At 46.1% G+C, this 14,445-nt stretch overlaps 2 protein-coding genes across 13 annotated transcripts in view; one reads left to right on the top strand and one right to left on the bottom strand.

Annotated features, from left to right (window-relative positions):
- The first annotated feature begins 10 nt into the window (after positions 1–10).
- LOC137613455 (probable ribonuclease ZC3H12D) lies at positions 11–11,692 on the top strand. 8 transcript variants are annotated; one of them, XM_068342694.1, is made up of 8 exons: positions 11–147; positions 221–424; positions 1,942–2,037; positions 5,243–5,634; positions 7,554–7,693; positions 8,586–8,820; positions 8,902–9,008; positions 9,703–11,692. In XM_068342694.1, the coding sequence occupies exons 2-8, from the start codon at positions 359–361 to the stop codon at positions 10,602–10,604; spliced, it is 1,938 nt and encodes a 645-aa protein (XP_068198795.1). In that variant the 5' UTR covers positions 11–147; positions 221–358; the 3' UTR covers positions 10,605–11,692. The 8 variants fall into 8 exon arrangements, with proteins under 8 accessions (XP_068198795.1, XP_068198800.1, XP_068198796.1 ...); XM_068342699.1 differs by having other exon boundaries at positions 5,190–5,634; positions 9,703–11,688; XM_068342695.1 differs by lacking the exons at positions 11–147; positions 221–424 and adding an exon at positions 1,242–1,549.
- Positions 11,693–12,100: 408 nt separating this feature from the next.
- tab2 (TGF-beta activated kinase 1 (MAP3K7) binding protein 2) overlaps positions 12,101–14,445 on the bottom strand; it is a 38,417-nt gene continuing 36,072 nt past the window's right edge. For all 5 annotated transcript variants that reach the window (XM_068342566.1, XM_068342570.1, XM_068342567.1 and 2 more), the window contains exon 7: positions 12,101–14,122. In XM_068342566.1, the coding sequence (XP_068198667.1) occupies positions 13,983–14,122 (140 nt within the window). In that variant the 3' untranslated portion in view covers positions 12,101–13,982. The remainder of the gene's footprint in view (positions 14,123–14,445) is intronic.

Genomic DNA, 14,445 nt, shown 5'->3' with positions numbered 1-14,445 from the left:
CAGGTGGGGGCATTTGATATTCATGAAGTCTAGGTGTGACAACCTGCTGGGTGGAGTGTGTCCACCACACTGGGAATTCACAAGTGTGTCCCTCCACCCAGCTCAGTGTTGGATTGCACAAACTGAAGGCTCCTGAATCAGTCCAAGGTAAATGTCAGCCGAGGTGTGGTGTGATTAAATAAATGTCAGTGTAATACAATCACTGTGGCCTGAATTTCAGACGTAATTGGTGTGTGATGTTCTCCTGGTGGAGGACTCAGCAGCACCAGGGCCACCCAGTCATCCACAGTCAGGCGGCGACGCCCATCGTGCGATACCATCAACCCGTCTGTGGAGTCGTCACCAGAGGAAGCCGCTAATGATTGACTTGTCAGGGTTGTGGCTGATGGACTCGCGTACCGAACTACCCCCAGAGGCGTCACAGGTGCCTCCACCCAGGAGCTATTCATTGTTTCCTGTTTGCTTTCTTACTCATGTCATCTGCATTTAACGTATCTTGCTATCACAAAATGACGGCTTGTCATACACGCCTTTCAGGCCAGATTCCTACCGTAGAAAACTTCAGGTAGGTTCCCACACGATGGTTAGTGACGCAGACAGCGCTGGTTAGAATTTAAATCAGGGTCTGGTTGGCAGAGAAAAAAACATTTTGAGGTGAAAGCTCCTATGTCATCACAGGTTTAAATACTTCCACAAAAATATTGTTCAAATGAAGCTGTTCTATCTCACTTTAGTCATTTCATGACATCCCTCTTCAAAGCGATGATGTAGTTGTCAGTTTTTGTCTGTTCGTCCGTCCGTTAGTTCACCAAATATCTTCGCAACCGTCGCAGATAGAAAGATGAAACAAAAAGCACATGACTCAGGCAGCAAAGGGGGTGAAGAGGAGATGATGACCTTGACCTTTAGAAAACTAGGTCAAGGTCAAATTTCAACTTGTACACTCAGGAACCGGATAAGATAGAAAGACTAGGGAGAAGGCCAGTGTGAGTAAAACCATAGATAAAAGCTAGTGCTTTGATCTACCTATGTACTAGCTTTGATCTATGGTCAAAGCTAGTGCATATCTTTGACCTACCCTGAAAGGTCAAAACTATGCACTTGTCAGGTACTACTTTCAGGGTACCCTGACCCATCCTTCGCGGGATGTTGCAGTCTCTGACTGCCTTGTTTTCCATTTGAAATTACGAGCTGCAAACGAGAAAAGGAAGAAGTCTTGCTTCCATTAAAAAACAAACAGCCGCTTTAAGCAGGTGAAAAATAAGTTCATGAAATTATTGCTTGTCAGTCATGATTTACAGCTGAACCTGAAGTGCTGCAGAGTGGAAGCACCTGACTAGTGAGAAAAATGTTCTGCACCGATGGAGCCAAAGGTTTCAGTTCAAATGGAAGGTTTTCTTACAGGAAGCATGTTGTGAGTCTGTCAGTGGGTAAAACTTCAGTGTGACACCGAAACGCTGCAGGCAGATGACGGTGACACGAACAGCACCTTGTTTAAATTTAAGGGATGCCACTAAAAGAATTTGAACTGTCAAGTTTTTCGAGAAAGGTATTCTTTTCATTCTTTTTTTAGAAACTCGCATGTTTATTCAATGTCTTTCCTCCATCTTTAAACATTCCCATGTTAATGCATGACCACGATATAAAGGTTACAGTAGTTTTGGTAAAACGTTGAAGCAGATTTGATAAAAATAAATGTACTTCAAGTAGTCGCAAAGCATTTAATCGGTCTTAAGTGATGAATGTCATTGATCAATTCACTTCTAAATGCTTGTGATGTTAACTCTATGGTAGTTTTATATATTTCTAAATGATTTATACATATAGTTACACATAAATAGACACATGAACACAGGTGCCTCATATTTAAATTGATAATATGCTAATATACGCTAATAAGAAGGATCACTGATGTTTCTCCGTCTTTGTTTGGTTTTTCAGGTGTGGAATTCACATGTTGACTCGCTGAATCACATGAATGTGTCCGACAGCAGGAATATGGAATGCAATCACTGTTCCAGGATCCCTTTACTCACCGTAATTGAAATGTTTTAAACGTAATATTACTCTGCTTAAAAGCCACGACTGGTGACTGCATCAACTCTGTATGGAACCATCCCTGACTGCGTTTGAAAACAACAGTATCCCAGATCAGACTCTTATGATGTGAGGTTCTTATCAGAAACGCACACCCAGGTGAAGGAGTTCACAGGCCGATGACCTACGTAATGGTTAGAGACCTTCATTATCATTGTGCTCTACTTCTACCTCATTTCATGTCACAGGTTTTAAGGAACCAAAACGATCATGTGCTATTTTTAAAAAAAAAAAAAGGTTCCACTTTTGAGCTTTATCACCTGTGTCCTTAAACACTACATGTCATGATAATAATTCAAGGAGTTTACCCACAATAAATTAAAGCACTACAGATATTACCTCAATAATTTATATTTACCAATATTTGATTGTTACAGTTAGAAGAAATAAAGCTTGAATGAAATTATAATGATAAAATATTTGGGAATAAAATGCTGAATATCAAAAAAAATAGCATTTAAAAAAAATATAAATAGCATTCAAGAGCAAAAGATCAGTTTACTCCAGATATGATAGGTGACAGAGACAGACAGGCAGGCAGAAAGACATTCCTTACATTGCAGTGTGACTCATTCACTGGTCTCTGCTCCGTCTTGACTCAATGAGTCTCTGTAGTGACTCACTGTTTTACCTTCTTGATGTTTTTCATGGTGTTCTGACTCTTACTTCAGAGTAAATCCTCTTGGTGTCCCAGAGATGAGTCGTGGGACAGCAGCCCCTGAGACGGGTTGTGTGTCTGTGCTGACAGTTGTGTGTCTGTGGTGACAGGTGTTGTGTGTCTGTGCTGACAGTTGTTGTGTGTCTGTGCTGACAGTTGTTGTGTGTCTGTGTTGACAGTTGTGTGTCCAGCACCAGCAGCCTGGTTCAGTGACACTACTTGAACCAAAGCCATCATGAGGCCGGTAGGTTTAGAGTGCTGGACGCTGAGCTGCTGCGGAGGCGTCTCTGGGTCAGATTTGGTCCTTGAACATCTCAATGCCACCACATTATTAAACATCCTGCGTCAAAGAGGTGAACTGTTGTAATTGTCAGCGTCCGTGTGTTCGTTTGTCCGTTAGTCCACCAAATATCTTCACAACCGTTGCAGATAGAAAGATGAAAGAAAAAGCACATGACTCAGGCAGCAACGGGGATGAAAATGAGAGGATGACCTTGACCTTGTGAAAAGTAGGACAAGGTCAAATTTCAACTTTTGTACACTCAGGAACTGGATAAGATAGATGAGAGAAGGCCAGTGTGAGTAAGACCGTAGAACAAAGCTAGTGCTTTGATCTACCTATGCACTAGCTTTGATCTATGGTCTTACACTGATTTGATCTATCAAAGCACTAGCTTTGATAAATGTCAGTAGGTCAGGGTAAAAATTTTGATTTCAGGTGTGTCGCGGGATGTTTCAGTCTCTTGACTGCCTTGTTTACTTGTTATCACAACCCGGTGTCCTTTGAGTTCAGAACGTTTTGTTTAACCCCAACTAGATTCACTCATTCTCATCCAGCCCCTCCCACCACATCGAACCACTCCCACTCACACAGGAGCTATTGGTTGATTGTCTGACATTCTGGTTAAATTCCACATTAAAAATGAAGGCTGTACTTTTCACTTTTTCCGCTTCCTCGCCTTATTCTTGTTCTCTAGCTTCCTTTTCCTCGTCCTCATGCTGTTCTTTCTTGAGGCGTCTCATTGCGAGCGCCGATCCCAGCGGCTTTGAGTGGAAACAAACATCAGCTTAAGAAGCAGTTTGGGCGTGTTATTATGTTAGTGTTTGGTTTCAGGTGACAGATACTAACACGGACAAATAAAAGGGCCTTCAGTAGAGAGGAGCCCCTGTTTGGCCCCCATCTGACTCATAATGATCTGCAGAAATCTGCACAAGTGTTCATCAGTTCTAGTGAATTAGTGTTAGAGACTCATTCTGTTGCCGGTTGACACCGGGAAGCGTCACAGATCAGAGGAGGCAGGGATCAGAATCCCCTGAGGCTCCCAGAGGATTCAGATGAACTCTGAATCCAGATGAGGAAGTAGAGATCACAAATACACAGAGCGCTCTTCCTTACTGGTCAGGGAGATTTTTTTACAGCAGCGATCAGCCACTTCCTCCTCTGAGTAATAAGAGCAGCTCGACACACAGCTACCTGCTCGTCAGACGACTGCCTGACTGAGAGGAGCTCGCAGCGGCAGAGACGGCGGAGAGGCACATGCTCCGATCCCCCGACCCAGTGTGTAAGTACAGGAGAAGACCCGGGTCATGTGACCCGGCTCTGCTTTGCCTTGTTCAGACTTATGACAGAGGAGACGCCTCAGGCGAGTGTTGAGTTTCAAAGAGCAAAGATAGTTTGAGTTTGGACGTGTGAGGCAATCAAACGGATTATCATATCTGGTTTTCAGTGAACGCAGCGCGAGGCCTTCAGTGTCAGCAGCAGAGGATGTGGTTTGGTGCAGGTTGCAGCAGGCCTGTGCAAAGCAGGAGGATGTCTGATTAAAAAACAACAAGCTGAAACGCCATGTGTCGTCTTCTGTTTGCCTTTCAGATAAGATTAATATTTAAGATTGTGTAGAACAAGGAAACGCCGACAAGGTTTGACGTCTTTTGAGTTTTTCCTCATACTTGTATGTTCAGTTGACATCAGACGTAATCGAGATGAATCTATTTTAGTGTGGCAGGAATCGTAAAAAAGACAGATGACTCAGTGTTCAAGTTGTGTTTACACTGCAAACAAGGACATCAATTCATTTTGGATTCTTCTGAAGTCGACACACCTTCACTGTCTCCGTTTCCTTCGTTTCTGATGTGAGACTTCGAGGTTTTGTTCCGGGAGGAACAGTAAAGATCAGTGTTGAGTCATTCAACCTTCAAATATATTTTGAAGTTCAGGGAGTTTCCAGGATGGCAATAAAAAGAATATGACGCAACTCTAATACTCACGCTCTCAATCGTTTTCGGTTCCATCCGTGTTCGGTTTGGTACCCTGGACGGTGTTTGTTTTTGTGCCGGCTGTCACGAGTTAGTGTGGATCCTATGAGCAGAAACCAAAGCGCAACCAGCTTGTGTGAAAGGCCCCGTGAGACCACAGCTGTGCTTCCTGTGTTCACAGCGACAGAAGCTGCCGCCTCCTCCATCCTTATCGACACCTGTTAACTGTCGCAGAAAACACCAGTTGCCGTGGAGACGCGGATGAACCAGATTAAGGACTTGAGGTTTCCCCAACCGGACTGTGATCGCGTATGTAGCCGATCCACAATGGAGCACCAGGAGCAGCAGGGAAAAGTGGAGCGCTTCCTAAAGTTGGGGTACTCCCGTATGGACATCCTGAGGGTGCTGGAGAGCCTCCACCACGACGCCCAGACCAACGACATCCTGGAGGAGCTGATCAAGACCTGCCACACCCGTACCCCCGGCAACAGGAGTGTTCCCAGCAGCCCCAAACTGGTGTCCAGAGGCTGCAGCCCCTGTCCCAGTCCAGCCCGCGCCGGATCGGAGCGGGACGCAGCCGCCGGCTTCAGACGAGTGGTCATAGACGGAAGCAACGTGGCCATGAGGTGAGTTAGAACCCCCCCTCATGAAGACCTCAGGTTGTGTGCACCCAATGGAGGAAGAAAACACTGTGACCCACACACACCCTGATTCCATGTTGCTAGAATGCCCCGAGGGCGCATTGTATTATCAACTTATGCAAAGTGGGGCCCCTGGGAGTCGAGGAGGCATCTTTTCAGGCTTGTCTGTCTTTTTTAAGCGTCCTTCTGTCCCTGCAGCGGTCAGACAGACGCCTCTGAGGTTTAAAAATGATCACCACGCTGCATTTAGACCTATGGGAATTCCTGCATCAGCGTCTCTGTGTATGTTAACTCCTGGTTCACACTTCCTCTTCGGGGTATGGGAAGTAAAAACACAATGTGTGCCTTTCTTGTGTGTACTCAGTCCGCCTGATTCCACCACCATCGTGTTCCTCACTCCAGATTCAAACCCTTATCTAGTGCGGCTGGAAAAAAAAGGCGGTTCAAACATCAGAATCTCACAGTTGACATAATTATTACCCGACTGTGTTACAAGGAAGTTGTGAGTCAAAACTGGCCTGCGTGAATAATGCTAAGGGTGCGTTATGAGCTCTTAATGGAAAACAAAAGAGATTGTTTCACAATTCCTTTTCCTGTAAGAACATGAAGTTGAAAGAGGAAGAAGGCAAAAATATTAACCGTCACACCTTTGTTCTCAGGTGAGGTCGTGTAACAGGTATGAAGCCAGTGATGCAGTTATACGTCTACTTCATGAGGTTGTTGTTCCGTGTCTTTATCCACACTCACACGCCAGCCTCCAGTTTGTCATTCCGCTCCTCATTTTATTCACATATTGAAAGGATCAAGCAGCGATTCCTGTTCTAATGAAGACGTTAAAGGAATGGTGCCCCTGAGGCGGTGGAGGTCAACATGTCCTAACTCTGTAGCGTGGGAGTCCACAGCCACACAACTGGTTTCACACGCATGCATGAAACTAGTTTAGACATGTATGTTTCTCCACAGGTTACACGTAAAGCGTTTGAGCCTGGAACGAGAAGAAAGCTTGTCTCCATAGTGACAAACCTAATCTTATCGTTCACACTATTGAGCTCTCACCTCCGTAGTGAGGCATGTGGGTCCAAAGTGTGGTGTGTACAACTTCTGCCCTGGAGGGGCGTTCACAGCCTGTAAAACTTCATTCATTCGTCAGCTAAAGCAACCAGCTAAACTTTAGAAATGTTATCAGAAGCTGGAAGGATGGCATCACTGGTGTCCATGACGACCCCCGGCCCACCCATTCCTGGTTTCTCTGGTGGTTTCTGTGGGTGTTTAATAAAACCAGTAAGTCGTCTGCGTATACAGGTTAGCTCCGACCTGTTGCTCATCTGTCTAATCTCACCTCTCAATGTCGCACCACTTCCTGCTGACGGAGGAAGGGAAACCCTCACGTGTGCACACACTCTCCTCCAAGCAAACCAATCCAGTTTACCTGTTCAGTAGCTCCAGAGGACGGACCGATAATGCACCTGTTCTGGCAGGTTTGGATTACACAGATTAGATGTTTGTCTGTAGTCGAATACGAGTCGCTGAACACCAAACCAGACTTTCAGGTTTTTTCAATATCACAGTGCGTCTTAACTCCTTAAATGGGATGAAAGATGTTAAAGGTCAAGTTATGATTTGGGGTTTGACGCCTACAGACAGCAACAGATGCCACCACACATGGCTATTCATTGTGTTTTGAGAACCTCCTCCAGGTTCTTCAGCTGCAGACGAGTCCACCTGAGCATCACAGGTCTGCTCGACGTTACCCAGCTCCGCTTCTGCTATTTCGTTGTGCAACGTTTCATCAAACCTTGTGACATCGTCTACTTCCTGAAAAAAAAGGAGAATAGATACGCATGCATGGAAATGTAAAAAGAAGAAGTTCTCTTTTGATAATGCTGCCCTCTGTGTCTTTGTAGCCATGGTGACAAGAAGGTGTTTTCATGCCAGGGCATCCAGCTGGCAGTGAACTGGTTCTGGGACAAAGGCATTCAGGACATCACCGTGTTCATCCCCATGTGGAGGAAGGAGCAGCGCAGAACGGAGGCCCTCATCACAGGTGAGGTCACATGACCCACCGTTCACACAGGAATGATCCAGAAAACCTTTTGTACTCTTTTTGTGCACTTTGGTAACTTTTATCGTAACGTTTTTCTATTTGTTTTATTTGGTTTCTATGGTTATGTCTGAGGCTTGACTGAGGGTTTCTGGGATGTAACCTACCCGTTATTAATAAAGTACTATCTATACACATTAATAAAGTACTATCTATACACATTAATAAAGTACTATCTATACACATTAATAAAGTACTAACTGTACACATTAATAAAGTACTATCTATACACATTAATAAAGTACTAACTGCACACATTAATAAAGTATCTGCACACGTATCCATGAACTGAGGCGATGCCCTTTGAGATGCTGGAACGTTTAAGCTTTTTTTCTTTTTTGAAATGTTTTCCTCGGACATGTAACTTAGAATATTGATTGTGATCTCTTCAGAGCATCTCATGCTGGTTCCTCTCAAGCGTACCTCTACGTATAAACCACCAGCAGACATGCTGTGTTACAACATGTCTGTTTATAGACTGATAGCTTCATGTGACGGTAGCTGGGGACTGTTGGCGTCTGCTGGTCCAGAACAATATGCAAAATAATGTTATGGATCCAACTAGAACCAACGCAGTCACAGACTGCAACATCTCTAACACCCCTGAATTCAAAATTTTACCCTGACCTACTGTCGTAGATCAAAGCAGTAGCTTTGATCTATGGTCTTACTCACACTGGCCTTACACGAACTTACAGGCGAGAGGTTGGGGAATACTCTAGGTACAACGCCGGGTCAACGCGGAGCCACACGGAACACAAACATCCACTCACGCACACACTCACACACTACGGGCAATTTAGAACCATCAGTTCACCTCACCTGTTTTTGGTAGATCAACATGTTCTCCACGAGCTGGAGAAGAGGAAGATCCTGGTGTACACACCGTCCCGCAACGTCGACGGGAAGAGGGTGGTGTGCTACGACGACCGCTACATCGTCAAGCACGCCTTCGACTCCGACGGGATCATCGTGTCCAACGACAACTACCGCGACCTGCAGATCGAGAACCCCCAGTGGAAGAAGTTCATCGAGGACAGGCTGCTGATGTACACCTTCGCTAACGACAAGTGAGGCTGTAGAGAAGGACGGCGGTGGTCCTGACGCACCACAGCGATGGTCTGGAGGTCTGACTGTTTGTGTGTCTGCAGGTTCATGCCTCCAGACGACCCTCTGGGCAGGAACGGGCCCACCATCCACGACTTCCTGAGGAAGAAGCCCTGGACCCCCGAGAACAGGCTGCAGCACTGTCCCTACGGTGGGTCACCAACAACCACACAGTAAACACACAGTAAACACACAGTAAACACACAGTAAACACACTACAACCACACAACAACCACACAGCGCACATTAACCACAAAAGACATGATAACCACACAACAATCACACAACAACCAGACAACACGCAGCAATCACACAACATAAAACACAGCAAACAAACAACACACAACCACAACTACAAAACTAGAACAAAGCAGTCACAGACTGAAACATCCCACGAAACCGCTGAATTCAAAGTTTTACCCTGACCTAATGTCGTTGATCAAAGCACTAGCTTTGATCTATGGTCTTACTCACACTGGCCTTCTCCCTCGTCTTTCCATTTTATCCATTTCCTCAGTGCACAAAAGTTAAAATTTGACCTTGACGTAGTTTTCTCAAGGTCAAGGTCATCGTCTCATCTTCATCCCCTTTGCTGCCTGAGTCATGACTTTTTTGTTTCATCTTTCTATCTGAACGGTTGTGGAGATATTTGGTGGACGGACAGACGGACACACAAACACTGACATTACAATACGTTACGTCACCGCTTCACAGCGGTGCACAATGACTAAATTACCAGATAAGTGTCGTATAAACATCAAACATTGTAGTTTATTCCACTTGGGAACAGATCTTAGATTTGCAGAGTCCTGCAGGAACCTGTGTGACGCTGTCCTGTCTTTCAGGAAAGAAATGTACGTACGGAGTCAAGTGTAAGTTCTACCATCCGGAGCGGACCAACCAATCACAGCTCTCCGTGGCCGACGAGCTCAGGGCGCTCAGCGACAGAGCCAAGAGCTTCTCGCCGAAATCCAGCCTCCAGGACGGCCCCCGCTGCGCTGCTGTGCATCACAGCGACCTCAGATACATTTCCTCCACCCCTCCGCCCCTCAGCGTGGATGACCCCGCCCACAGGGCGTCGCCCAGCGAGCAGCTCCCCTACCAGAGAGACACCAGCAGCCCGAGAGGCCCGCCCAGCTCGGGCTGCCACCTCTGCCCGGTTCATGACGCGGACGAGGCCTTCAGCTCCATGGAGAGCTCCGTGTCCAGGCTCTACATCCACGACCTGCCCCCCGGCCTGGAGTGTCCGTCCCACAGCGTCAGCAGCGGGGTGGCCAGCTACAGCCGGAGCCACGACGACTACTCCCCACCTGGATCCTTTAGCGGGGGCCACCACAGGATGGGGGGAGGAGGCTACTATCCTTTTCAGAACGCTCCAGTGTGCAGCCAGTGCAGGTGCAGCCAGCAGACCAGGATGTCCACCGACCACCCCCACCAAGCCTGGAGCTCCTGCCCAGCGCTGCCTTTGCAGCACAGGGGGCAGTATTCAGACCAGTGGTACCTCAGACCGCCCTCTGACAGACACAGGCTCAGCTTACCCAGGGACCCGTGGGTGCAGGGGGGCCCCTCCGACTCTCAGGCCGAGAGTCTGTCCAGGGAGCAGAGGAAGGGCCTGAGGAGCCAGCTGAGCACCCTGTTCCCCCAGAGCATCGTGGAACACGTCATGAGCACCCACCCCCACATCTCCGACATGTCCCAGCTGATTTCCCTCATGCAGAGCAACAGGACCAGCCACATATCCTTCTAGTGGGGGTCCACGCCCCTCTGCAGGTCTCGTCCCAGGAAGAACATTCCATTGTTCCACCATATGAAGCATTAACATGAGACTCAACCGGAGGAGATCCTGAGTTAGTAGACTACATGTTATTCCTTTATCCAGACATAAAAGTGCAATGCATTACGCTCCATTAAGCTACTTGTTGTAGCTCTGGTAACGTTGAAACAAAGCAGCGTGTGTTGTTTTCTCATGTTGCCTCAAAGTGAGGAACTTTTTTTACTCTGTACTTCTGCAAAGAGGTCCCTAGAGAACATTCGAGGCTTTGAAATAAAAGCACTCAAACCACCGTGGAGGTTCTTGATCAATAAAACATGTTCTTGTGTGGAGGGGGGGTTGTTGAGCGATGCTCTCTGGTGGTGTTGTCGGGCCGGTCCGTGTTGACTCAACACGTGTGTTCCATCTGTTTTGTGGAACCTGCTGCAACACGTTTCAGGTTTGAGTCACAGAGCAGCTCCTTCAACCCTGTGGCTGGTTTTCACTGGAATAGAGAGGTCAGAAACCCTTCCCTAGAACCAGTCTCCACCAGAACCCACATGGCTGCTGGAGTTCGACTCCCTTCTGCCATTGGCGCTAACTGAGGTATCAAGTGGATATTAATATACAGAATATAGATCACAAGACAGGGAATAACAAACTGATCATTCTAACTGATCCCTAAACTCTAATTTTGATCAAGAATAGTGTGCCTTCATTCCTTGTAAGTCTATCAGAGTGTGGGAAAAGGTAATACAGATAGAAGGTGGTTTAATGTATGGGGAGGGTTCAGAAACATTTAAATTACCATAAATAATATACTTTGTCGCTGTATATACAGTGTGCCCTCTTTCCTCGCGGTTGATGCGTTCCAGGAACCAACCACCTTCTATCACGGAATTCCAAGACTTACGGAACGGAGCGCACTTCAGGATGCCGTCAGCCAATAGAATGCACATACAGTATCATGTGACTGTCCAACAAAAATCCACGATGAGGTGAAGTCGCGAGCGTTGATGCGCGAAGGCGTACTGTACTAGCATTTTAGTTAGCGGCACATTTCAGTACCACTGGATTCATCACCTCTTCTTTCAACAACTTTGTGATTCTTTAGGAACTGAAGTAAAGAATATTGGAAATATTTTCTGTTTTTTCCATATGTAGGATTTCATGTTATCTAATTTCAGGTTCTACTTTATCATATTTTATGTTTCATAATGTGTCAAATGGATCCTGGACTGTGTTCAGATGTTCCACCAGATAACACAGGACACATTTTTCTGTTTTTCATCAGGACACATGTTGAGGACTCATAACCAGGAACCACAGCTGTAGTAACTCTTGTAGTAACTCTTGTAATAACTCTCAGTAGGCCTACATCACTGAGATACTTCCAGCTGCACTTTTCCTACACAGACACGAAGCCTCCCGTTTGGCTCTTCTGCCACCTAGTGGACAGAAATGTATCACAACACAAAGCAAAAAAGTTCAGATAGATTTTTTTTTTTTAATTATTTTTACAAATAACTTATCTGTTACAAAGACAGTTTTCCCAGCTAAAATCAAAAAAACACTTTAGATATCCAAATGAATTTTTCCATTTAATAAAACATGATTAAACTGCCTCTTCACACCAAGGTGCAGGTAAAGCTGAAAATGGGGTTCTTTGGGTTGGGAGAAGGAGTAAAAAGTATAGTGTAAGTGCTTAGAGACGATAATTCAATAATTCTACGTTTTAATGGGTTTAAACAATTCTAAAATTTAGGTTTTTTTAAAATGGCACTCATGTGATTATCGACACAAATTGAACAGCTCCAAAGGCACGGATGGAAGGAGACGCTTCACAAATATGGGAAAAACAAAGTAACTACTCCACAGTTAAGGTAAGTTAATGACAATAGGTAAACTTTAGAAACACCCCCGTTGATAAAAAGCTTAAGAGGATGACAAGAGCCAAATAAAACACAGAGTATACAAAGTGGACAGTCAGGTTGTCATTGCATTCTGCTTCAAACAGGTTTGATAAGGCATGGGACCCACATGATATTTCTACGTCATAGAAATAAAATTCACTTTGATTCCTCTCTCGAACCCCGTTCAGGTTCAACAACATGGAAACGTTTAAACCAATCAGCTGTTCCAGGATCTGCTGTGACGCCGTGATCATACTGGAAAACGAGTGTCTCTTTGCACTGAGGTGTAGCTGTCCCAAAACATTAAACCTACATTCCAGTTGTCAGATAGAACACCGCATTTTTTTAATTGTGATTTTTTTTTGACCCCGTCTTTTTCCCCCTGACAGTCCCGGCATACTTGGCGTTCTGCACAGAGAGAGAGAGAGAGAAAAAAAGACTCCTCCGATGCTTTCCACGTAGCTGCATCTGCGGATCGTAACACAGGAAACTCAGCAGTTACCCAGGCAACGAGCCGACCGGGCAGATGTAGCTTCACGATGACTGCAAGGGTTTGACTGCTCCTCTCCTTCTGCGAGGCTTCAACTCTCACAGAAATCAAGTAAAAAGCTTAAAAAGGGGAGCGTGGTGCTTATTGGTTTGAAAAGAGGGACACAAAACAAGACAAAAAAGTAAAAAGTCTATAAAGCTATACTTACAGGAAATACAAGTGATTCATAGTGTGAAGAAGAAGGCTTTTAAGGCACATTCTAAAATTATGTACAGTAAAAAGCTCAAGGAGTTTGTGCCTCCGTGTACTGTACACAAAGCATGCAACTTAGTTTGTCATTAACTCAGAGACAGAAGGGGGGGGGGTCCTGCAGGAGGAGGAGAGCCGGGTCTGAGCCCCCCCCGCCCCCGACATCCTCTAGAAACAGCACACAAACTTTAAAGTCCACGATTAGTCTGTTAGTTTTCCCTTCAGATGGAGAGCCGTGCCCCCCCCCCAGTGGAGGAAGAAAACACGACGATTTAACCAGCAAAAGGCACATCGGCACCTGTGTGTGTGTGTGTGTGTGTGTGTGTGTGTGTGTGTGTGTGTGTGTGTGTGTGTGTGTGTGTGTGTGTGTGTGTGTGTGTGTGTGCCGTCACACTGCATGGCCACACTCGTAATACTGTAAGTGGGAGCAGCGAGGTTTCCCCGGTGTCACCCATAGAGCAGGGGGGGGGGGTGTGTGTGTGACCCCCACAGGATCCGGGGCTCTAAGGTGAGGTATCATCCAACACAAGCTGTAAACACGACCCCCCCCACGCCGTCAGCAATCCGCACACCTTAGAGGAGAAGGGAAAGGAAGAAGAGGGGGAGGCGGGACACCTGAGGCACCCGTCTGAGTCTTTACACGAGGGACGGGGGGTTGGGGGCCCCCTTTTTTCTGTTCTCGGCTGGTAGAGGACAGGCGGAGGCGTGAAGCGCCTCACTGGCTCAGAAGTGCCGCGGGAACTCGCACTGTTCACAGCGGTTAAGGGCGGGGTGGTTGAGGAAAGTGCAGGCGGTGCAGTTCCACTGCGTTCCCTCGTCCTCCTCCTGGTCGGCGGCGGGCTTCATCATCTTACTGCCCGAGTCTGGAGAGGAAGGGGAGAAGAGGAAGTCAGGATGGGGTTCCATCCAGAACCATCCAGTCTGACTCATACTTCCTGCTACAGCGCCCCCTGGAGGCTGTTAGCCTGTAAACAGGGGCCACATCAGCATAACGGCTGTCCTCGAAGGGCCAGATGTAACTAATAAATGTAACTAATAAATGTAACTAAATGTAACTTAATGTAATGTAACATAAATGTAACATAAATGTAACTAATAAATACATTTATTACTAATTCAAGTTACAAACATTACAGTTTGCTTATTACTCTGTTATAACATAAATCTTTTTATAAATCCTTTTACA

This window comes from Antennarius striatus, chromosome 19, assembly GCF_040054535.1.
Source record: "Antennarius striatus isolate MH-2024 chromosome 19, ASM4005453v1, whole genome shotgun sequence".
In the NCBI taxonomy this organism is placed as follows: Eukaryota; Metazoa; Chordata; class Actinopteri; order Lophiiformes; family Antennariidae; genus Antennarius; species Antennarius striatus.
The sequence above is the reverse complement of the archived record's forward strand: the minus strand, read 5'-3'. Positions and strand labels throughout refer to the sequence as shown.

Bases quoted from the DNA above. Each gene is read 5' to 3' on its own strand.
- LOC137613455 (XM_068342694.1), top strand. From the start codon at position 359: ATGATTGACTTGTCAGGGTTGTGGCTGATGGACTCGCGTACCGAACTA. The intron at 5,635-7,553 runs GTGAGTTAGAAC...GTGTCTTTGTAG, and splicing joins GGAAGCAACGTGGCCATGAG to CCATGGTGACAAGAAGGTGT. The intron at 8,821-8,901 runs GTGAGGCTGTAG...GTGTGTCTGCAG, and splicing joins TACACCTTCGCTAACGACAA to GTTCATGCCTCCAGACGACC.